Source organism: Crinia signifera, chromosome 1 (assembly GCF_055691185.1).
Source record: "Crinia signifera chromosome 1, ASM5569118v1, whole genome shotgun sequence".
NCBI classification, from domain to species: Eukaryota; Metazoa; Chordata; class Amphibia; order Anura; family Myobatrachidae; genus Crinia; species Crinia signifera.
In genome coordinates this window covers 398,979,524-399,004,134 of record NC_139217.1, presented here as the reverse complement: position 1 = coordinate 399,004,134, position 24,611 = coordinate 398,979,524, and the positions used below count along the sequence as shown (strand labels likewise).

Below are 24,611 nucleotides of genomic sequence, written 5' to 3'. Positions count from 1 at the left end.
GGAGAGCATAGATACATGCAAGGCGGGAGGGAGGGCATAGAGATGCAGGGTGGTAGGGAGGTAAAGGGGGAAATAGAGAGCCACAGGGCTGTGAAGGTAGGAGATTAGTGAGATGCTGGTGGTAGGGCAGTAAGTGATATAATAGGTGAGGAGGAGGGGATAGAGAGATCCTAGGTGGGAGGGAGGGGGTAGAGCAGGGGTGTCAAACACAAGGCCCGCGGGCCAAATCCGGCCCGCCAGACCTCTTCATGTGGCCCACGCAGCCGCCGCCAGCCTTCACCTTTTATTCTCGATTTTTTTTTTTAAACAAGAAAGCCGCCTCTTCAGCGCATGCGCGGCAGCCTACAAGCCAGGGAACGTCTGCCCTCTAGCGCAGTGCCGCCGGTCGTCAACCCCTCCTCCGCTCCCACCTGCTGTATAGGAGCCAGAGAGAGGAAAGAGCAGGTCTGTCGTGGTGAATGGTGCTGCTGCTGCTGTGCGCTCCAGGTCACTTACTGCTGAGTGTGCACTGCACAGTGACCGGGAGCACGCTGCCCCCTACTCCTGGATAGTGTGAGGAGCGCTACTCACAGGAGGGAGGGGGAAATGCGCCTGTGTGAGAATGCAGCTGTGTCCTTGGTGGTGGAGCAGCTCAGACTGGAGTGGACGCATCAGAGCGGGTAAGTGTCAAACTCTCTGCCTATGTGTGTGTGTGTGTGCACTGGCACATTGCAGCCCATCATTAATTGCTGTGTCCTAAGACTGAGTGCTGCCCCCCTGTGCAGGCAGCTTGTGCCCTAATGCACTGCAGTTCACAGTGACAATAATTTATGATAATAAAGAGTGGACTGTATCTGTGTCCTACAGATACAACCGGCCCTTTGAGGGTGACCAAACTGATGATGCGGCCCCCGATGAATTTGAGTTTGACACCCCTGGGGTAGAGAGTCACAGGGTGGTACTAAGTAGATAGGGGACTATGTAAAAACCGGACCGGACTAGACTCCGGACCGCCGGACAGGACATAAAAATCTGCAGTCCGGAGCTTATAGGGTCCGGTCCGGGGGGTGTCCTGTTCGGGGGGGTGTCTTGTCCGGGGGGGTCCCTGTGATAGCTATTATCAGGGACATGGGGAAGGGGAGATTACAGCCTCCCCCTGTGGTCCGGACCGTCCGGTTTTTGCTACATGCCCGGACCATACAGGGAGACTTTATTCTACCTCTCCTCCTCTACCTGGTGACAGGGGTTACAGGCAGAACCCCCTGCATTGAAACAAGGCCTTTGCCATTAATAGTGCTCTTATCCATAATGTTAACACTGACGTCTAAGTAACAAGTTTGAACAAAATCCAAGAACTACCTGTAGAAATATCAACCTACGCTGTGGTGCAATGTCGCTCTGTTGCCCATTTCAATCATGGACGCACATTTTCTCACGCTTCATTGTCAGCTTTGCTTACCTACCCAATCATAGTGGGTTTGTCCCGTGACTTGCCTTGGCTCCTCCCCCTGAGAAACAGCGGATAGTCTCAGCTCTGGGGCCTTCCGAGGTGTACGGAGTGCGATTGGAGTCAAACTCTTTCAGCCCCTGAACAGAGTGGCGAACCCCTCCGTAGGGTGTTTATCTCAGCGCAGCATGAACCGTGAGATCAGCAGCTCATTGTTCCACCCACCCACCGCCGGTCTATTACTACGGTCCTCTGTATTATAGCATTTCAACAAGGTATATGTACACAGAGGGCTACTCGGGGTGGCTGCTTTCCCCATTCCCCTACCTGTCACTAGCTAAATCCATTCTAAACACTCCGCTTATTCACCAGGCGCCCCCATCATTGATAGTCGGAGATTTATCAATCCTGGAGAGAGATAATGTTCCAACCAATCCTTTTCTATGGTACATGCTGCATTTGAAATATGACAGGATATGATTGGTTGGTACTTTATCTCTCCCAATTTTCTCTCTCCAATCTCCCCCATTAATTTGGCTTTAATATCATGCCTATTTCCACCTTACCTATGTAGACCATGGACATATGCATGTATTTAATTTTCTTTTTAAAACTATATAGATTTATTATACACAATTATCAGTATAGCTGCAATCCAGTAATCTCTAATTCAAGACATTCATGTGGCTGTAAAAATAAGATTTCATTGTGAATATGGAACTGAATAATAATCTTATAAAAAGGTAGTATGTGTATATGGAAAATAAATATATTTGATGGTAGTACAACTAAATGAGGACATTACAGTATGATTTATGTTACAACAGTATGGAGAATGTTCTACTTTATTCATTAATAGCCTTGATTCGGATACAGTCCTGATATTTACAGCTAATCTTGTGCAAGTATTTGATAACTGCGTATGCACTGCAATTGCCTTGCACAAATGCCTAGTTACTTACAGCGCTGCGAAACACTTCGGGCACCTTATAAATAAAACTATAATAATAATAATAATAAATGCCGCTTGAAGTGAGGATTTGACTGTAAAGTGACTGACTGTAGGGATATTTGGGTGAGTTAACAGAGACTGGCAGGAGTCCCTACTGTCTTCAGGGAATGGGACCTGCAAGGCCGTGGTGGTCATCTTGGAATATTTCCAGCGGCTGCGGCATTAGCATATTTCAGCAGGATAGTTAATGCAATTTCCTTAAGGACCTCATATAAATTAGGCCTAATATATGTATATGGATTCATAAGTTAAAGGCCCCATACATTGGTCGATTCGACTGTAATTTGGGATCTGATATTGTGGTGATTATTTGCAGGAAAAGATCCCGAATGACAGTGGGTCAAATGCAATAAGCGGCTCTTTGCGTATTGCACTAGACCAGGTATGTCCAAACTGGCCCTCCAGCTGTTGAAAAACTACACATCCCAGCATGCATTGCCAGAGTTTGAGCATTCCTTAATAGCACATCTATGACAAGGCATGCTGGCACTTGTATTTTCACAACAGCTGGAGGCCCACGAGTTGCTCCGAGCTTGCTCCTCCTACTGGGCATGAAAAAGGTCGGTAGATGCTAAATTGTGCCTAAGCCCAGGGGAAGGAGCAAGGCCGGGGGGCTTGCTCCTTCACTATCCACGCCACCACTGGTTGCCTTTAGTAACCAGGTGGCGAGCATCACGTGCCCAAAGCGTGGCGAGCATCCGTTTGGGACCCTTCTTCCGACCTTGCTCCACCTCTCCTCTGCGAGGTCCTTTAGCCCAACACAATTTAGACCTAACCATGAAAGGTCCTTTAGCCCACTACAATTTAGCAACTATGCTCCACTGGGGCCGGGAGTAATGTGAATGTTCAACTATACTCTGTAAAGCGCTGTGGAATATGTATGTGCTATATAAGAAACTTAATAAATAAAATGAAATAAACTATCCATATACTAAGTCGACTTATCTGAGGCTTCATCCGATTTGCCTTGATTTCCTGGCAGCTTTTCGGGAGTCCTGCAGGTCCGATTTTGTACTTGAGTGTTTATTTCACGTAAGATATATTGCATACAATTAATCAAGTTGTGACAAATCTAATGCAATTTATCTTACTGCATGCATATGTACCGTACGATTCATCTTATGGGCTGTACTTATCTGTATTTATTTGAGTACTTGTGTAGTTTCACGGCGCCAGTAAATCGCATGCGATTTGCATGCGATTCAATGTGCGATGCGATTTATTACCTGTACATGGGAAACGGTCATCTGCCAGACCACACTTAGGTCAGAAGTCATTAGGTCGACTGGCCCCAAGGTCGACATGGTTAAAGGTCAACACGGGTCAAGGTCGACATGGGTTTAGGTCGACAGTCATTAGGTCGACACGAGTTTTTCACTGTTTTTTGAGCCGACATGTGCCGACAGGCGGTATTTCATGCCCTACCATCCACTAGGGCGTGGTGGGAGAATAAAATAGTGCCCGAAGCATTGCGAGCGGCTGCGGTTCAACTCCAACTGTGTCCATGTCGACCCCCACTATCCACTACGGCATGGAGTTGATATTATATCGCGTGGCGAGCGCAGCGAGCCACCGAGCCCGAAGCGTGGTGAGCGGCCGTAGAATACATTTGAAGTAATCCGTGTCCCCTCGCGGGGCTCGGTGGCTCACTGCGCTCGCCACACTATATAAAATCAACTCCATGCCGTAGTGGATAGTGGGGGTATGAACAGGTAATAAATCGCATCGCACATCGCATGCGTTTTACTGGCGCCCTAAAACTACACAAGTACCTTTATTTGAAATGTCAGCCTAGTGAGTCATGCGAGAAATCACATGCGATATATATCGCAGGTACTAAAACTCTCACGATGTGCACCGTATTGCCTGCGATGCTCATGGGACCGCGCATCACATCAGACTTCATGTTAAACACGTGATTTTGACACTTTTTTCATACGATTTCTTGCCGAAATTGGATAGCAAATCGCTGTGGACTCTCCCTGGTGTATAGGCACCTTTACATGGGTCTAGTTAATTATTGTATCATTGCCCAATATTACAAAAGATTAAGGGCCAGTTGTTCTAAGCTTGAAAAGTGATACAATGGAGAGTGATAACCCAACAGCCAATCAGCTTCTAACTGCCATGTCACAAGATGTGTTTGAAAAATGACAGGGAGGAGCTGATGGAGAGTGATAAACCACCAACCAATTGTATCACTTTTCAAGGCTTGGTACATCTCGCCCTTAATTTTCCATATCTCCTTTGATCAAGTTATTGTTCTTCAATTTATGTTCTGAACCTTTTCAGATTCCTGGTCAGCGGTAACTACCGTAGATGGCAAAACTATACATACTGAAGCCATTGGCATTCCTGGTACACTGGCAATATGAGCATGGATTATACAAAACAGTTACATTTTTTTACCTTGTTTTATTCCTTTAGTAAAATGTCACGCTCTACCAGCATGTCACCAAGTCCTAACCCATTACAAAAGCCGGGTTCCTCCAAGTCTGGAAAAGCAAAGGGATTCAAGGACATTCGTATTGATGAAGAAGTGAAAATAGCAGTCAATATTTCACTGGATAGATTTCGATTTAGTGACCAAAAAGGTAGGCTTGGTTTGTCTTTCTCTACTACACGTTGCTTCCATTCATTTGTATTAGTCATTTAAATAAATGCCATAAAAAGGGCCCTGTTGTTAATGGTTTGTTGATCTTGTTGTCTGAAGAGCAGGTTTGTCTCTCTTATGCACTGTACAATATGCGGTGCCACAAAATGAATGATCCGCATGTCAAACACTGAACTATATCGTTGAGTAACATCACCGGGACCCCCACAGAATGTACAGTCACTGAAGATGATATTAGCTTTGACTGCATGTTGTTAAATCCTATTATATAGTAAACCGAAGGACAATAAGCCAGTTGCGCAGTTAGTATAGTGCTATGCCAACCGGTTACCCTTTATTCCTAACTATGGACGTACCTAAGCATAGTGCCGAGTAGCATACCTTATCAGTGTCCGCGACCCTCTAGTTATACCCTTATGGCGTTATTTAGGGAACATCGATGCACACACTCAAACCTTAGTATGAATGTGTATGTGTGTGTGTGTGTATATATATGTATATATATATATATATAATCGGTACATCTGTCAGAATGAACTTAGGTCTACAGTCATTAGGTCGACCCCACTAGGTCTGACTTAAGGTCGACATGATTTAAGGTTGAATTTGCATAAAGGTCGACATGAGGAAGGTCGACTGGTCATAAGGTCGACATGGGGTTTTCACTGTTTTTTGATCGGAATGTCGACATGGACACAGTTGGCAATGAGAATCGGACGCTCGCTATGCTTCGGGCACGGTGCCTCGCTGCGCTCGGCACACTATTTTATTCTCCCACCACGCCCTAGTCGGCTCAAAAAACAGTGAAAAACCCATGTCGACCTTATGACCAGTCGACCGTCCTTATGTCGACCTTTATGCAAATTCGACCTTAAGTCATGTCGACCTTGGCCCATGTCGACCTTAAGTCAGGTCGACCTTCCTGCCAGTCGACCTAGTGGGGTCGACCTAATGACTATATCATCATATCATCCTGCTGAGACGCAATGTGTGGCCTTGTGTGCACCCAAGTGATTGCCATTTTCTCTTTCGTCCAGTGCGGTGACACAGCTCACAATGGGATGTAGGAGGGGTCCGCAGGAGCCAGGCACCTATGCTTCAAGTCTTTGGGAGCAGGCTCCTCTCTACTGCATCCCATAATGCCTCAGTTCGTTTTAGGTGCCCACAGGAGTGGGTGCTATGCTGAGCAGCTGCAGCTGCACTTTTTTCTTTGGAATTTTATTAGACTAGTTAGGTTTTTACTTTCATACTGAAGTTCACACACACTGAGAGCGCAGCGGAGGCTGACAGAAACTTATTACTCCCTCTGCACAGCGCTTAACCTCTCAGCTGAAGAGGTTTTTACTGGGCTCCGGGGGTGTCCTAACCGGCTCCTTGCAGAAAAGGATATTGGGGGACGGATCCCCCGCTGCCGGACAACTCCAAGTTGTCTCATTCTGAAGGGGAGACACTGGAGGTAAGGAGAGGCACTTGTGGGAGTGGCTAAAGGGGGAGAAAGTGCAAAAAAGGCTAACCTCCCCACTGAAGCAGAGACTTGGTCTCTTCCTGCACTGTGCATTGGCGCCCTTTCTCTCCATGCTGCGGAACTGAATAGGGTGGATTTTTGGACACAGAGTGCAGTCTCTCCTGGAAAGGCTGATACATTATTCTGTGCTTTGCCTGGCATTTTGCATTGTGTTTATTAACATGGCTGAAGGGTGCACTTCTGCTGCATTGGAGGAGGGAGCACGGGACATGTTTATTTACTGCAAGAAATGTGAAGTTCAATTAACATGTGAACAGGGGGACCAGGGGGAATTGTGCCCTTCATGTGACTCTGTTCCCAGTGGGTCGCAGGTCCCAAGGTCTGAGCTAGCTGAACCAGCTTGGGCTGCTGCTTTAGGCAGGTCCATGAATGCATTAACAGAGGCTTTAAATATGAAAAAGGATTCCTTGTTAGGGTCTCCTGGCCATATCCCTTCTTCTCAGACTTCTGTGGGGTCGGTTACCCTCGGCTCAGGGGGACCCTATTTTGTTGCAAGCTATGCAGGGCACTGCTCAGGGTCTTCATAAGATGACATCGTTGATAGAGCAGTTTACCAAATCCCCTGAGGATATTGTGCGTAGACACCCTTTTTCTACGCCACCACTATTGAATTTGGATTCTGATGATGATGGTGTATGTGAGGAGGATTTGGGTTGGGACCGGAGTGATGAAGCTGAAGCTTCGGTTCCTGGTGTTGAGGATTTGATTTTGGCTGCGAAGCAGGCTTTAAATCTTTCTGAGGAAGAAAAAGCCCCTGCACACTGTATTTAAAAAGAGTCGCAGGAACCCTGTTTGTTTTCCTTCTGATGAAGGGATGGTTTCCTGGGTGAAGCAGGGAAAACCCCTGACAAGAGATTATTAATGTCTAAAAAATATGCTAATATGTACCCCAATGCCGGAGGAACATGTAAAATTATGGGAAAAAGTTAAATTGGTATATGCATCCGTGGCCAGATTATTTAAATCCACAGCCTTGCCAGTGCAAGGGGGTGCTGCCTTTTAAAGATCCAGTGGATAAAAAAGTGGAAGGTTGTCTTAAGGCAATTTTTGAACGCGTGGGTTACACGCTGCTTCCCATTATTGCTTCTGCTTGGGTTGCTGAAGCAATGATCAAGTGGGCGGAGACTCTGAGCAGTCAGCTCCACCATGATTCGGAAGCTTTTACATTGACTAAAAGTTGATATGTGAGGCTGGTGAGGAAGGTGCTAAGATGGCGTCTAGGGTTTCCGCTACCTCAGTTACAGCTAGAAGTGCACTTTGGCTAAAGGCATGGGAGGCAGATAGCGAATCAAAAAAGTCCCTTGAAACTTTGCCGTTTAAGGGCGAGTTACTATTTGGGACAGAACTGGAAGCCATTTTAAAACAGGCTACGGGTGGAAAGAGTACATTTCTCCCAACTGCAGCTAAATCTACGCGATCTAAGTTTGGCGTTTTTAAGCCGTCCTTTCGCTCTTCCTTTTGCGGCGGAGCGTCTAACAGAGGACAGACAGGGCGTGGTAGATTACATGCCAGTAGAGGAAAGAACCCCAAATCACGGATTGGGGCCTTTACAAAGAAACATGCAGCAAAAGGTGAGGATAAGTCCTCTGCATGACAGGGCGGAGGCTCCCCGTTCTGGGCTCAGAGTAGGGGGTCGCCTCCTGCAGTTTCTGGACAGGTGGAAAGACTTCACAGGGGATCCTTGGGTTTATTCCATTGTTTCCGAAGGTTACCGGATAAATCTCAGGGTCATCCCTTCAAAGAGATTTCTTCCTACTCCTTTACCTCGGACCGCATCTCTAAGGTCCGTAATCCTGGGGGCAGATTTGTCACTCAAAGAGTAAGGGGTAGTAATCCCGGTACCTCAGGAGGAAAGGAAGAAGGGATTTTATTCAATCCTTATCTTAGTGCCCAAACCAGACGGGTCTTTCAGACCTATTCTAAATTTAAAGTCTTTAAATCTTCTTTTATGGGTCGATCATTTTCGCATGGAGTCCCTGTGCTCGGTGCTCTTAATCATAGAGCCGGGAGAGTTTCTTGCATCTGTGGATATTCAGGATGCGTACCTCCATGTACCCGTTTACAAGGAACATCAGTCCCTACTCCGGTTTGCAATATGAGAGAACCATTGACGGTTTCAAGCTCTGCCGTTTGGTCTGGCAATGGCTCCGAGGGTATTCACAAAAGTGATGGCGGTCATGGCTGCAGCCCTCAGACTGAAAGGAATAGTAATTATACCTTGTGTGGACGACCTTTTATTCAAGGCGGAGTTGGCGGAGAAGCTTCAGGAACATCTGAGCATCGCGACACAATTCTTACGAGATCAGGGCTGGGTGCTAAATCTCCCCAAGTCCCATTTGACACCCACCCAGAGTCTTCAATTTCTCGGGGTGATTTTGGACACACACCTGCACAGGGTGTTTCTACCACAACCCAAGGCAGTGGAGATTCGTCAGATGGTGCTGACAATCTTACAAGCTCCTGCACCAACAGTGTTGTAGGGAGTACGGTTGCTTGGGAAAATGGTGGCCACATTCGAGACACTTCAGTTTGCCAGAATCCATTCGAGGATTTTTCAGTGGAACATCCTGTCATGCTGTTCGGGGAACACAAAGACTATGAAGCAGGAAAAGTTAGTTCTGTCTCAGGAGTCTAGAGAATCCCTGAACTGGTGGACAGATGTAGAGACTCTACAACTGGGACGTTCCCTTTGCTCCTGTGATTGGCTGGTCATTACGACCGATGCCAGTCTCAGGGGTTGGGGGGTGGTTGTCCTTCACCTAAGGTTACAGGGTCTCTGGTTCAGGGAAGAATCCAGGCTTGCAATCAATATCCTGGAACTTCAGGCAGTCTGGAATGCTTTGTGTGAAGCAGAAGAGTTTCTGAAAGGATCACCGCTACGAGTACAGTCCGACAATGCCAAACAGTGGCTTACCTGAACCACCAGGGAGGAACTCACAGCAAGATGGCAATGAAGGAAGTATTGCAGATTTTCACCTGGGCGGAAATCAATATTCCTGTATTGCTGGCTGTGTTCATTCCGGGGATTTTCTTTCAAAAGAGGGTTCAGACCTTCTTACAGGGCGTAACCAGACTTAAACCTCCATACAGATAGCCGGTAGCACCTTGGGATTTGTCTCTAGTTCTGTCTGTATTGCAAAATCCTCCTTTTGAACCGTTGAGATCGGCTGATCTCAAATATGTTTCTTGGAAACAGACTTTTTTGTTGGCCATTGCTTTGGCTAGGCCTGTGTCATAGTTGGGTGCCTTGTCCTGCAAGTCGCCATTTTTTATTTTTCATGATGATAGGGCTGTGCTTCGAACAGTACCTAAGTTTCTACCTAAGGTAGTGTCTTCTTTTCATTTAAATCAGGACATTGTTCTTCTGGTGTTTTCCCCTCCTGAGGGAGTGAGGAATAGGGACAAATTGAAGAAATTGGACGTGGTTCGCGCCTTTGCGAATTTACGTGGATAGGGTAAAGGACTTTCGCAAATTTGATTTGCTTCTGGTATTGTATGATGTGCATAAGATTGGGTGGCCTGCTTCAAAGCAGACCATTGCTCGTTGGTTGACATCCACTATTGCCTTCGCCTACTGTAAGGCAGGTAGACCGGTTCCTTCACGGATCAATGCCCATACCACCAGGTCAGTTGCTTCCTCTTGGGCTGTGCGACATGGGGCTACGGCGGAGCAGTTGTGTAGGGCTGCCACCTGGTCCTCTGTTCACACCTTTACCAAATTTTCCGGGTTTCATGAATTCGCGTCGGAGGACGCTTCATTTGGACGGACAGTGATGAGAACTGTCAGTCTTAGTGTACCCTCCCAAAGGATCGGCTCATGAACGTCCCATCGGGAGCTGTGTCACCGGACTGGACAAAAGAGAAAAGGGGATTTTTTTAAGAACTTACCGTTCAAACCCCTTTCTCTGAGTCCAGTCTGGTGACACAGCGATCCCTCCCTTACGCTCAGTAAGTTGTACCGTTCATGTGTTGTCATCTTATGGTTCTATGAGTTTGCATATAAGATGTTCAGGCATTGTACTGAGTTTTGTATCTAGTGTGCTATTGAAGTTGAACTGAGGCATTATGGGATGCAGTAGGAAGGAGTCTGCTCCCAAAGACATGAAGCATAGGTGCCTGGCTCCTGCGGACCCCTCCTACATCTCATCGTGAGCTGTGTCACCGGACTGGACTCAGAGAAAGGGGTTCAAACGGTAAGTTCTTACAAAAATCCCCTTATAAACTAACTAGTTAAAAAGCCCATCAAAATGACGGCTTTTGCAATTTACTTTCACTTTTAAGCTATGACGATTTTTTTCCTTCACTTTGAGCTGTGACCGTTTTTAGCCCACTTCTCCATCCCAGCCCCAGTCCCTATCTACTCCACCTCCAATCTCTGACTTCACAGCTCCCACTCTCCATATCCAGCTCCCACTCTCCATATAACACACCATTTAAACATTCACAGTGCAGGATGGACAAAGTATGTGAACCCCTAGGATAATAACTACTCCAAGATCTAATTGGAGTCCGGAGTCAGCCAACCTGGAGTCCAATCAATGAGAAGAGATTGTAGGTGTTGGGTAAAGCTGCCCTGCCCTATAACAAACACACCAGGTTTGAGTTTGCTATTCTCTAGAAGCATTGCCTGATGTGAACAATGCCTTGTACAAAAGAGCTCTCAGTAGACCCATGATTAAGAATTGTTGACTTGCAAAAAGCTGGAAAGGTTTACAAAAGTATCTCTAAAAGCCTTGATGTTCATCAGTCCACGGTAAGACAAATTGTCTAGAAATGGAGGAAGTTATAGTGGTCGAGATCAAGGTGCCTTGTGAACACACCACCCCGAATAACCTGGGTCGACCAATCCGTTATTTTGACCCAAGTTATAAGAAGGGTTAATCCTGGCTCCCCCTCTGTATAATAGACAACCCGGGTTTAATCTGAAAGGGCTGGACCGGTTCAAAGCAGGGTTAGACTCGGGATAGCGATCCTGGGTCCAACCCATGTTCACGATGGGAAACTGGTAGCAATTAGACAAGGTGCTGTAGTTGAATATGTTTGATTTAAACAATTGTCGAATGTTTTTGTCCATTTTCCTGGTTTTGTCACCAAATTGCTGATTGTCATTTTGCTCCCATACATTACCAGATTTTCAGTTCAACCAACCAACCGTAGTTGGATCAAAGTTGGTCTAGTGTATGGCATTGGCTGGCTTGCACACAAGTATATAAATGTATGTGTGAAAAATACAACTATTTATACATTAGTTTTCACATCAAAATAAAAGAAGATGAAATGTTGAAGTTTATGTACATTTAAACAGTATAATACAAGTTCTGAAATTCTGCTGAATATCACAGGTCACATGGGATAAGCATTCTGTAGGAGTATAGTAGTTGACAATCAAATAGTAGGAGCTCAAAGGGTCTGCCGCAGAGCACACTGTCGCCAATAGCTGGATATCTGTAAAATGTAACTTCGCAGTTTCACATAATGAAAATTAATTTATTTGCAAATTATATTAAAAAACAGACAGTAAGTGATTATTTAAGACCAATATTATGGACCCATCATTTGCCGGGTTGCTAGCTGTAATGCTGGGCATTGCCTAGGTTTTTCCCTTTAACCATACTCTGGCACAGAGTCAATGGTTTACACACTACTCCCATATTTACCAGTCGATGTACACGCAGGAACCATACTGCACGTGCGCCGATCTCTGGGGTAGGGGGTGGAGCAGTGATGGTGACCGGGACCAATTTTACTCAACGGTGGAATTGAAAAGCTCTTAAAATAGGGCAAACTTTTTTTTTAATGGAACATTTTACATTGTTTCGAAAATTAGTACTGATTACAATATGACCCAATGACCATATAGGTTATTGGGTCACCACCAAGTAGGTCGACATGCAGGTAGGTTGACAGGGTCATTAGGTCGACATGGGGAAAGTCGATAGTCAAAAGGTCGATATGTTTTTTTTCTACTGTTTTTGAGCCGACGTGCCCACAGGCGGTATTTTATGCCCTACCACCCACTAGGGTGTGGTACAGGGGTCCGACAGTCGGGATCCCGACAGTCGTCGGGATCCCGACTGGCCGGACCCAGACAGCATGGCGGGCTCTCTGCGCTCGCCACGCTGTGGGCACGCTTGCCACCTATTCTATTCTCCCTCTATGGGGGTTGTGGACCCCAACGAGGGAAAACAGCAGGTGGCCGTCAGGAACCTGGCTGTCGGTGTTTTGACAGTCGGGATCCCGACTGTCGGGATCCTGTCCGGCACCCAATCTGCTACCCACATACCTACATGGCCATTCACATAGATCTGCTCATATAGGCCCTTATTCTGATTGACATTCTCCCCTCCATGTACTTGTAGGGAGCAATAGTCCGTTATGCGCATGGGCAGCCGCTGTGCGTGAGCAGCCAAAGCGAATATATTATTCACTGGGCGCTCGCACACAACAGTGCAAGCGTGGGGTGGCAGGCCATGGAATTCGCCCACGGTAACGCTCAGCGTTCTCATGGTAATTCCCAGATGACGCTGGGGGCGTGCAGCTGACGTCAGCAGATGTCATCTGCCCGCCCGCTTCCCGCACAGGGCGCCTGCAGATCAGAGACCCCACAGAGGTTTGTTTATGTAAAACATCCATTCGCATGCCTGCGGGGATTCGTGGCATGTGAGGGGCGGCCAGGCGGCGTCTGGTGGACTTGCAAGGCTGCAAAAGTCACAGCCTTGCGAGTCAACCAGAATAACCTCCGTAGTACAGTCCTTTATGGATTGTCTTCTGGAAGTAAAAGCATAGACTGCACCACATTGATCTTTATATGGATCTTAATGTACTGCTACTTATGTTACATATGACCGTAATGTACAAAGATAATTATATCTGCAGATATGTGAAATACGTTCTATTTCCTTTTTTGTCATTGAAGAATTGGAATTCCCGTCTTCTCTGACCAGCACGGAGAGAGCGTTCATCCATCGTCTTGCGCAGTCGCTTGGGCTAATCTCTAAGAGCAAGGGGTATGGCACTTTTTGTGGATATATTTGTTACTTGTTATGTCCATTTCTTGAGGACAAAAATTGTGCAGGCCCTGTATATGCAAGACCTACAGGAACAGGGCTGTTTTGGTGGTGAGGTTAAAAGGGTATCTGGACTTAAGGTCCACAGTCAATAGGTCCACCACTGCTGGTCGACATGCATTAGATCGATGTGGTTGAAGGGTTAATATGATAATGGTCAACATGAGTTTTTCATGATTTTATTAAATAAAATAAAAAACACCCCAATTAACATCAACCTTTCATGTGGCGACCATTTTTATGTCCACCTAGGCCAGGCATGTCCAAACTGTGGCCCTCCAGCTGTTGCCTTGCCATAGTTTTAGCATTCCCTAATAACAAAACTGTGGCAAGGCATGATGGGACTTGTAGTTTCAGAACAGCTGGAGGGCCATAGTTTGGACATGCCTGACCTAGGCACTATCAATCTTTTTACTGTAGATCTAATGAGCCAAACCTGTTCAGAGTATTGGCTTAGCAATATAAGATCACAAATGTTGCTATCAGGGGAAATATATAGGCTAGTCATCTACATTTCAGAGGTCCTAAGTGAGACCGGTTCCAGCCAGCTAGTTCTCACACAACAACATCCCTAAACTAGGTGTGGATGTTATTGGTGCCAGCGCTTACCTCTTTGTGTGCAGCAGCTGTGCAATAATATGCAAATAACGCAAATGTCTTGTGTAAACAGATGCCTCCAACTGGCTCAGCTGCATCAGACCATCTGTGAGAGCAACAGTCATCTGAATACCCATAAGGTTACTCAGGATGTCTGGGGCAAATCATGCTGCAGGCGCCAGTAAAGCTGGGTACACAGCCACTGACTTCGGCACATCCAGAAAACATGGCGTACACGGCCATTTTATTGAATGCTGTTTGTGCCTGACCTCGAATGCCAGTGGCATGTCAATCATGCTGCAGCTCTTGGGCTAATACGACTGATGTTCATGTGTGCAGGTCTGCAGCCATTGGAGGTTTATGTAACTACTGGATTTACAGTATGTAAATCCTTAATCGGTCCCAAGGTCAGGACCAAAACCGCCAAATACTGTAAATGCAGCGTTCTCGCTCTGAAATACAGGTGTTCTTGGGTCTATGTGTTCTAGTTTTCTTTTTCAGAATTTGCTGATTCTTATTCAGCTCTGTTCGCTGACAGGTGTGCACAATGGGCCTGATTCAGTCCTGTTCACTAGGCTGCATATGTTGATACTTCTCAGATAGCCGCTGATCTCTGAATTCGTGGTGGCATCATGTGACGTCAGCCGCCTGCCCTGGGCAGGCATCGCCACGCCTGCTTTCCCAGGGGAATGCAAAGCGTTTTATGGGGTTGCCCATAAAACTCTGGGTGTCCCCTTGCTGCTGCCCCCCTACATGCCCATATTCTGCCCCTCCTGGAGCAAACGGCTCAGCAAGTGTGTGCAGACCATGAACGTCGGGGGAAGAGGCAGAATTCAGACCCGTACGAATGAGTCTGAATCGGACCCAATGTGTATAATTGCTGAAGCAACATTTGAGTGTACATTGCAGGCATATAAGGTAGTAATAGCTATGTACACTGTATGGCTATACCGTACATACTGCATTTGTCGTACACAAATATACAACCTGGGAAAAAACTGTTTGATTTAATAATGATGGAATAAAAAAAGGAATGTAATAATGTCTTACTACTTATTTTTGGTTTCTTTTCAGAAAAGGGACTAATAGGTATCTGACAATTAGAAAGAAAGATGGCTCTGAAGCCATTGGCGCACTCATGTCCTGCTGCCTGACGCCAAACACAAAGCAGGCCATGCGGAGCCTCATCCAGCGCTTCCCGGTCACCAACAAGGAAAGGACGGATTTGCTTCCCAAGACCGAACGCGGCAATGTGTTTGCAGTAGAAGCTGGTCAGTACTTTATTCCTTTACTTACAGCTGAGGTCATTTAAGTGACATTCCATATTGTGTTTCTCTCCCAAGGTTATGCTGAATGAGTATATTGTATAGACAGATTCAGATATATTCATCTAGGGCCATTTTCGACAAAATACTGTTTGTCTTTGGATTTTGGGGGTTATTCAAACCTGATCGCAAGGCCACGAATTGGCAGTGGCCAGTGTTCAGTTAAGCCTCCTTGCTACAGGGAAATCCTAATTTCGAATTTGTGATCGCTGTGCAAATGGATGTGTATGGCTACAAATCTATTCATAGCCGAGCAAATACGTTCAAAACCAGTTATAGCAGGATCGCCATGTAATGGGCACAAGTCGTCGCAGGCTCAGAATAACCTGGTGCGATAAAACAGGCATATCCAGCCTGGAGCCTAAGTCAGTTCCCAATGCTACTGCTGTAGTTGCAAAGTATAGATGTTCATTTCTATGCATATTCACATGTGCAGGACCAGTACTGTGCATGTGCTATGTCCGAAGCAGAACCACTGCAGACGTTATGTTGTAAACCACGTTGGATGCAGGACGGGGGCAGATATGGCTTCCATTGCCCGTGGGACTGCCAAGGCCACGATCTCCGTCTTTTGCCTGAGATTTCCTCTTGGAAGGAGCTGCAGCGGCCAGCTTGCATGACGTCACTGGTTACTCGGTCGGCCAATGGTGTCGCAATTGATCCACAGACACAGCACTGGATCACACATGCAGGAGGTGTCTACTTACATCAGACGCCGCCTCCTACTACAATAACATATCTGTACATGGCTGAGGCAATCTGCAACCCTATCTGAATTGGGCTATTACTGTATTTCAAAAATGAAATTTAAACCAAACCTCTTCCTTCCTCCATTCTAGTTTTTGGTGCAGCAGTACTCATTACAGGTCTATCAGTGCTTCTCAGAGATTGTAGGAGAGGGCACGTGGACTCTGTGTATGGCATGGCCATAATTGTTTTCTCTCTTTGGTTTGTATAAGGTTTTTACATCTAGCTTCCATATTATAGAGCCCAGTGCATGCAGCAGGCGGGGGTGTGGTGCATCTTTATGGTGTCACCCTGGTGCTGGTCGCACCCCGTTAGTGCCACCGCTGCCTATATGGTTCTTTAAATGGCAATATTGCTTTTAATTTAAGGTCCCATTCCTATAGTATATCATCCCCTTTACGTTTAGAATCTGGATGTGTAGCTTAGGTTTAATGTACCTTTTCCTGCATTTTTGTTGTATGAAGAGAACCGTGAAATGAGCAAGACCAGTGGCCGCCTCAACAGTGGAATTCCCCAAGTCCCGATAAAGAGAGGAGAGTCTGAATTTGATTCCTTCCGTCAGTCGTTACCAGTGTTTGGAAAACAGGAGGAAATTGTTCAAATTATTAAGGAAAATAAAGTTGTTCTGGTTGTTGGAGAAACTGGATCAGGAAAAACTACTCAGGTAATCTTTGATATCACGGTGTAATTGAGGAAATAGAATCTGGGATGGGGGTGGGGAGCTTTTAGCAACTTGACTAAAAGTTGTTTACTGTTTGCAGTGACCAATACAAAGGAAACCTGAAGATCATATCATTATTTTTTTCTTGTTACATTGGGGGGACAAAGCATCAGGGGGGGGAGGGCACTGACAATAAGCAACACCGTGTAAGGCTGGCTTCTCATTAATTGCCCATACACTCTATACCAATTTCTAGTCTGTGTTCCCTCCCATTATGTATCTTCATGTATGATAGGACAAAGAACACTCTAAGGTTGCCTCTGTCTATCCTGCAAGTGGCGTCACTTCAGCATGCTTCTGTATTCTGGTGACATTGTGGAATTATGAATTGATTGAAGTGATGAGTGATTTGGATCATTGTGGAAGGACTAAGCACCATATTACCCTATACTCCCACTTCCTTACACAGCACCAACACAACCTCCATGATACCAAAACTTGATTTGTTCCTACATTCTCTCATCTCTCTCTCTGCTTCTTTTTTACTGGAGGCTCATCACTATTTGCCAGTGGCTTGATGGCAGATGAGTTTTTTATAGCTACGCTCTGTTACTGCTAGTCACCCCATTCTATCTAATAATGGCCATGATCAGGTGACTGCATTGTGCTGTGTGATGGTGCATCATGGGTATAATTAAAGAAACGGTCTGTTTTGTATGACCTGTATTGCACTTTGGGGCTGATTCAGATCCATTCATTAGGGTCCGAATTGGCCCCGTCCATGATCGGGTTTTGTTTATGCATGGGCAAACCCCAGAGTTTAGGCGAGTTTCACATATGCCGTGACTTTCGCTCCGGGAAGGGATAGCAGGGGGTGGGGGCAGGGCCAGCCCAGTCCAGCCCAGCGTTTCATGGTCTTGCCCACAAAAATAGTGGGTGCACCCATGAAACCCTGAGTTTACCCCTGCGAATGCAGGTGGTCCGATGTCTGTTCGGGGTGGGCGACTGATGTCACATGACGTCAGCACCCGTCCCAAATTTGTCCATCTCAGACCAAATTAAGAAATATACATATACACATAATTTTATGCAGTCTTCTCCTTTTACCTTAATTCCTTACCTGCAATTCTATCCATTAGATCCCTCAGTTCCTCCTTGATGACTGCTACAGAAACGGAAGCCCATGCCGCACATTCTGCACCCAGCCAAGGCGCTTGGCAGCAATTGCTGTTGCTGAAAGGGTCGCAGCTGAAAGGGGAGAGAAAATCGGCCAAAGTGTTGGATACCAGATCCGTCTAGAGAGTCGGTATGTGCAACATCGCTGTCTCCTTCCTTTTTATATACATATTTTATTTCTAAGTAAAGTCATTTATTATCATCATTAAAGGCCAGTGCAAATGCAAAACACTACCATTTTTCATTTTTGAAGCTTTAAATTGACTCTTCACTCTAAGTGTCAACAGCACAATACTGAGATGCCAACAGCTTTGAGAACATAGTCGCTCATTGGCGTTCTATTGGAACGTTTGCTTGCCTGTGGTTTGTGGAGCTGCAGCAGTATTTTTTCCTGACTTACTCTGGGTCACGGTTGCCGGGTGGTGTGCAGAACATTGGCTTGGGACGCTGACTTCAACAGAGGGCAGCCAGAAAATGGATGGCAATGTGTCACAGGATTTGTGTAGAGATGCTGTAGCTTACCTGACGGAGGAATTCACAATGTTTAAGAATAGATGTGTTTTTTTTTTCCTTATCAGTAGCTCTTACTAGACCTGCAAGAGCACAGCATCCAAATAAAGGTGACCTTTATATGAGGCAATACTGGCGCTTCTTTTTATATAGTTTGTAAAGTAAGCATCCACCACCGTGTCCCTTTAACCAGTCCATATTGATCCACTTGTTTTGCACATGTATCAGCCTGGGCAGTGTTATCACTTGCAACCTTACAATTAGTCGCTGGGGTATGTGTTTTTCACCAGCAATGCCAGTGCTCTGTCATCTTTCCACCTCCACCACTCAGTCACGTATTTTCGAAAGACCAGTCTCACAGCTCCCCCATGCTTAAGCCTCCCAGACTCCAGTTACTTTTGGCCTCTTGTGACATGTTGGCGCTTTAGTGCGATAGCTAAATACTTCTACTTTGCTATTAGGGCTACAACAATGCTCAATATGTCCAGAGCCACATGCAACTACACACCATAATAGCTACCTATTTCCTGGGGGACAGGTCATTTATTACAAAATGAAAATATGTCTATTATTTCCACTAATATTATTCAAAGAAATAGTATTAAATACATTTAATCAGCATCCTATTTCCAAACACACCTCTGTAAAAGCAGACTTTGGGGTGTATTCAATGCGGTCGGCGAGGGGGTTAACTGCGGGAATCACTGAAAACAAACTATCCTCGCCATTTAACCCTCGCACTGGCCACTTACCCTATTCAACGTTCCGGGGAAATCCTCGCTGTCAGAGGACGGTGAGGATTCCCCCAAACAGCGAGGGTCGCTGCTAATGCAGGTAGCCCGCTGCGTTTAGCCGCGAGCCTCAGAAAAAGTTGAATACTGACAGGGCGAGCTGTGACAGCGAGCAGGCAGCCCTGCTTGCTGTCACAACTCGCCCCCAGCATTGAATACTGCCCTTTATATGTACCTGACCCAAAAGCGACCGGCTTCACTCACACGTCCTTGTTAGCACTTTGTCCCTACCAAACACAGTATTTTGGTGTAAAATGGCCTTTACTCGCCACTGGCATTAGGGTGTAATCTCTAGTGTTCACTCTAGGAGTGACACTGGGCAGGGCGCTGGGGGGGGTGGACCGGGCACGCCGACGTCACAGCTGGGGGCGTGCCCGGGCCGCCGACGTCATGAAAGGGGCGTGCCCGGGCCACCGACGTCATGAAAGAGGCGTGCTTGGGCCGCCATTGTCATCAAAGGGGGCGGGTCCGGCCGCCACAGTCATCAAAGGGGGCGGGCCCGGCCCCTCCGAATCCACTGTGCTGCCTGGGAAGCTCCAGGCATCACCGTCAACGGCGACGCTGGGCTTCCCCATGAGGCTGTTTTAGCGGGGCGCTGCGAGACGGGCAGGGCGCATTTTGCCCTTTAAAAAACGCTAAAACAGCCTAGCGGGAACACTGATCTCTTAAGGCCCATACACACTGGGCAATTATGCCCAGCGTGTATGGACAGCGATGACTGCTGTCATTACTGGGGGAAAGCCGCTCAGTGCATACACACTGAGCGGCTTTTCCCCTGCCCGGTGCGGTCAGCGGGGGGAGGATGGCTTTGCAGAGCTAGGCAAAGCTGTCCTCAACGTCGTTCATCTGCTGGTAACACCAGCAGATGATCGGCTTTCCCGGTGATGATGCGGGAGCACGCAGCAGCGCTCATCGCCGGGCCATAGACACTGGGCGGCTTTGAGCTGAAAGCCGCTCAAACAGGCTGTTTTGAGCGACTTTCAGCTCAAAGTAGCCCAGTGGCCCTTATTCAGATCTGATCACAGTACAAATTTGATCTCAAAATGGGAAAAACCATGTGCACTACAGGTGGGGCAAATGTAACATGTGCAGAGAGAGTTACACTTGGGTGGGGTGTGTTGAAAGTGAAATCTAAATTATAGTGTAAAAATAATGCAGCCAGTATTTACCCTGCACAGAAACAAAATAACTCACACAAATCTCTCTCTCTGCACATGTTACATCTGCCCCACCTGCAGTGCACATGGTTTTGTCCATTTTGAAGACAAATTTGTACTGCGATCAGATCTGATTAAGGGCCAGTGTGTATGGGCCTTTAGCTATCTTAAAAGCATTCCCATTGTATCGTCCTACTTTGTAATGGTTATAGTTTCCCGGACACATTTTCTTTTGCTGTACAGTGATGTCTCTGCTTTCTTGTCTAACCAATTTCTAAAAAACTGAAACATATTTTAATCTGTTTATTTAACAGTGTTTCTCCCAAAACCCTTCTCACGTTCTGCACTAATGGAGTCCTCTTGCGCACTCTCATGGCTGGAGACAGCACTCTCTCAACTGTGACTCATGTCATTGTGGTAAGATGATCTACCAGCTGAATAACTATAGTTACAGTCTACACTTGCAGCGCATGAGAGTTTAGACGTACTGCCCTAGGATACCAGCCATTATATATGTCAATGAATTGTAAGTGCTTTGCAAAGGGATTATTCTGTGCCTTTCACTATTGTTTGTCCATCATTTGACACTGTGGACTGATCAGGCCACCAGCGGACCCACTGTTGCACAGCCCAGACCTCCTGCCTCACATGTAGAAGAGTACTTTATGTATTTATATGTTTGTCATTTTAAGTGATATTTATACGGCTTTATCGAGTAATATTTTATTGTTGATTGTTTATGTAACTGATTTGCTTCTATTTAGGGGTATATTCAATGGATGCCGGATCCATTTTAAAATTCTTTTGATGGAATGGATCCATCATCCATTATTCAATACAGCGGCCAAATCCGGATGTTGGATTTGGCCACTGATTGATGCTCATTTAGCCGGCGCAGGGACCGGGTGAGCGCGGCAGGGGGAGATGCTCTCACCTGGGGCCTTATTTTGGTTCATTCTTTCTGACAAAATCCTTCTTAGATGGACAAAACCATGTGCACTGCAGGGGGGGCAGATGTAACATGTGCAGAGAGAATTAGATTTGGGTGAGTTATTTTGTTTCTGTGCAGGGAAAATACTGACTGCTTTATTTTTACACTGCAATATAGATCTCACTTTGAAGTAAAACCCACCCAAATCTAATTCTCTCTGCACAAGTAACACCTGCCCCACCTGCAGTGCACATGGTTTTGCCCATCTAAGAAGGATTTTGTCAGAAAGAATGAACCAAAATAAGGCCCCTGGTCCGGCGGTGGGACAGATGAGTGCAGAGGGTGGGTGCGGGAGGTGGCGGGAGGGTACGGAAGGTGGCGGACAGGAGGATGGTGCCATGTAAACTGCTGCTGCACACCCGGGGCTGTGCTCCCTGCCTGTATCCAACATTTTTTCATGTCCGATTGAGATTGCTTGGAACATGGCCAATTTCGGTATCAATTGAATACACCCTTAGTCTATTTATCAATGTTATTTTTGATACACAAATTGGAATTTTTAACTATTGAAGTATTATGGTTGCTACTTATTTTTCTTATAGTGGTTATATCATTTTCTAAAGGGGAATTGGTTTAACCCAGTGCTGGCAGCCTTCCTTTGCATTCCCTGGAATTAGATGGCAGTGTGTTAAAACAGAGTGTACATGCAAAACACTAGAGAACACATTTACTGTATGCTGGGATCTTCTATTGGGTGATATGTCCTCAAGGTTCCTATGAGGCAGGGTCAGTTTTGTATTGGCTGCTGTTGGAATCACAGATTATAAAAGGACATAATTGTATGACCTGGTGAGCAAAGTGCTTAAACAACAAATCAATGCCATCCTTTATCCACCTCCCTGCTTTTGTTTTATTATTCATAAAACTTTATGAACGGGGTTTGGTCTATTCTGATGCGTTAGACAGATTTATGTATTTAAAATAAAAATCCCATCCACATTTATCTCATGAATTAATTTTAACGCATACAGCCGTCACAATCGCTATGGTTGGAATTTGTGTTGTTGTAAATGATGAACTCGCATAGCTCGGAGCGTGTAATGTGTTGTAAATGAATGCTAAGGGCACCTTCGACTTTATATTTGTTTGTTTCATGAAGTGGTGACTGATGTTCCTGCCACAGCCAAATCCATATGTCATTGATCTTATAATTAAAATGTCACTTTTTTTATATCACATGACAGTTTTTTATTACCTTACTTTATTGCTCTCCTTTTTACCCTATATGAGCAAGTGGCCGTCATTTGTTTGTAGTAAGCTTAGAGCTGCAGTATTACGCACAGGACAATCTCACTGGCATCTTGCTTCACATTCTGTACCCTTATCATACAGAAATGTTTTATTAGACTCTGGGGCTGTCTTTAGAGACAAATGTACCGCTGTAAATGGTGGATTCCTACCAGAGATTAGATTCTGTCAGAAGAACGGGTATGCAGAACTGTTACGGTATAGATTATAGACGATTTCTCGGTCGAATACTAATGGTTGACAGTGACTAGTCACTAGGTCGATACCTATGAATGGTTGACATACCGTAGGTCGACATTAATAGAAGGGTAACACAAGATTAAGGTCGACCTGCATGTGGTCGACATGAGTTTTTCAAGTTTTTTGGTACCTATGTCGACTAGCTTACCACGTCCCCTCGCGTGGCTCGCTGTGCTTGCCATGCTCCGGGCCCGGTGCCTCGCGCTCAACACATTATTATATTCTCACTCTATGCCCACTTGGATAGTAAAGTATGAAAAAACACCTTTAAAAAAAACAAAACATTTATGTCGACTTTAAGCTTGTGTTGACCTAGGGTATGTCGGACATTCTTTAGTAGCGACCTAGTCATTGTCGACAATTAGTGGTCAGCCTCATGACTTTCGGCCTATACATTGTCGACCCAGGGGCAGCATACCATGCAGAGCAGTAGGGGAGTACAGCCTTCCAATCATATTCCCCTGCTTGGGTAATCTAGCGCACACTATGAAAGGAGAATGTCCCTCAATCAAATTTCTCCAATACAGTACTCAAAAAAATACAATAAAATACAATAAAAGAGTAGCCATTCTATTCTGATAAGCCAATTCTCTAAATAGGGTCATTATTACTTTGGTACTTAGTACTAGGAATATTAATCTGGTATATTAGGTCGACACCAGCAAAAGTTCAAAAGGGTAAACACATGAAAATGTTGACATGAGTTTTTCACATTTTTTAATGTTGATACCTGAGCACATGGACTCCAAATTACTGTACCACGTACCATTGAATGGTTGGCTTTGCTCCCCATGCCTTGGGCCAGAGGTCTTGCACCTCTACTGCTGTACTCGGCACACTTTACCTTTTCCAGATGGAGCCCACATGGATGGGAAAGTATGAAAAAGTAAAAAAAAGTACTTGTGACAGAATTAGCCTGGGCAATGCCTTATTTCCTCAGTAGGGGGCACATTGTGTTGCATATATCTGACAATGCCACAGTGGTGGCACACGTGAAGACATGGCGGGACACGCAGTAGAGTGGGCATGCAGGAGGTAACTCCGATCCTTTGATGGGCCAAAAAGTACAAACTAGCAATCACAGCCATCTTTATCCAGGGAGGCGGTCTATTTAAGCAGACAGGCTCTCCATCCAGAAGTATTTCATCAAGTAGTGGTTCAATGGGGACTTCCCCAAATTAATCTCATGGCTATACTCCCGCTATACTGCTCCAGAACTCTGGATCCAGAATGAATGGTATTCAACACCTTGACTCCTTTGCTGCTGTATCCGTTCCCATCATACCCCTTTTCTAATGCGGCTTCTCAATTGGGTGAAGCGAGATGACGACATGATCATTCTCATCGCTCCAAAGGCCTAGCAGGTCGTGGTACACAGACATGCTGTTCGTGCTAGTAGATGACCTTTAGCCATCTGCTCAAACAGGGGTCATTTGTCTATCCCATCATAAGCTTGCCTGAAGAGGTGAGTTTTTTAGGGAAAGCTTGTAGGTTTGGAGACTGGAGAAGAGTCGTCTTGTGTGT

The 24,611-nt window shown here is 45.8% G+C and overlaps 1 protein-coding gene across 2 annotated transcripts in view; it reads left to right on the top strand.

Annotated features, from left to right (window-relative positions):
* The first annotated feature begins 1,482 nt into the window (after positions 1-1,482).
* YTHDC2 (YTH N6-methyladenosine RNA binding protein C2) overlaps positions 1,483-24,611 on the top strand; it is a 66,032-nt gene continuing 42,903 nt past the window's right edge. For both annotated transcript variants that reach the window (XM_083151648.1, XM_083151647.1), the window contains exons 1-7: positions 1,483-1,701; positions 4,866-5,032; positions 13,494-13,584; positions 15,316-15,512; positions 16,778-16,977; positions 18,114-18,280; positions 20,923-21,025. In XM_083151648.1, the coding sequence (XP_083007774.1) occupies positions 4,870-5,032; positions 13,494-13,584; positions 15,316-15,512; positions 16,778-16,977; positions 18,114-18,280; positions 20,923-21,025 (921 nt within the window). In that variant the 5' untranslated portion in view covers positions 1,483-1,701; positions 4,866-4,869. The remainder of the gene's footprint in view (positions 1,702-4,865; positions 5,033-13,493; positions 13,585-15,315; positions 15,513-16,777; positions 16,978-18,113; positions 18,281-20,922; positions 21,026-24,611) is intronic.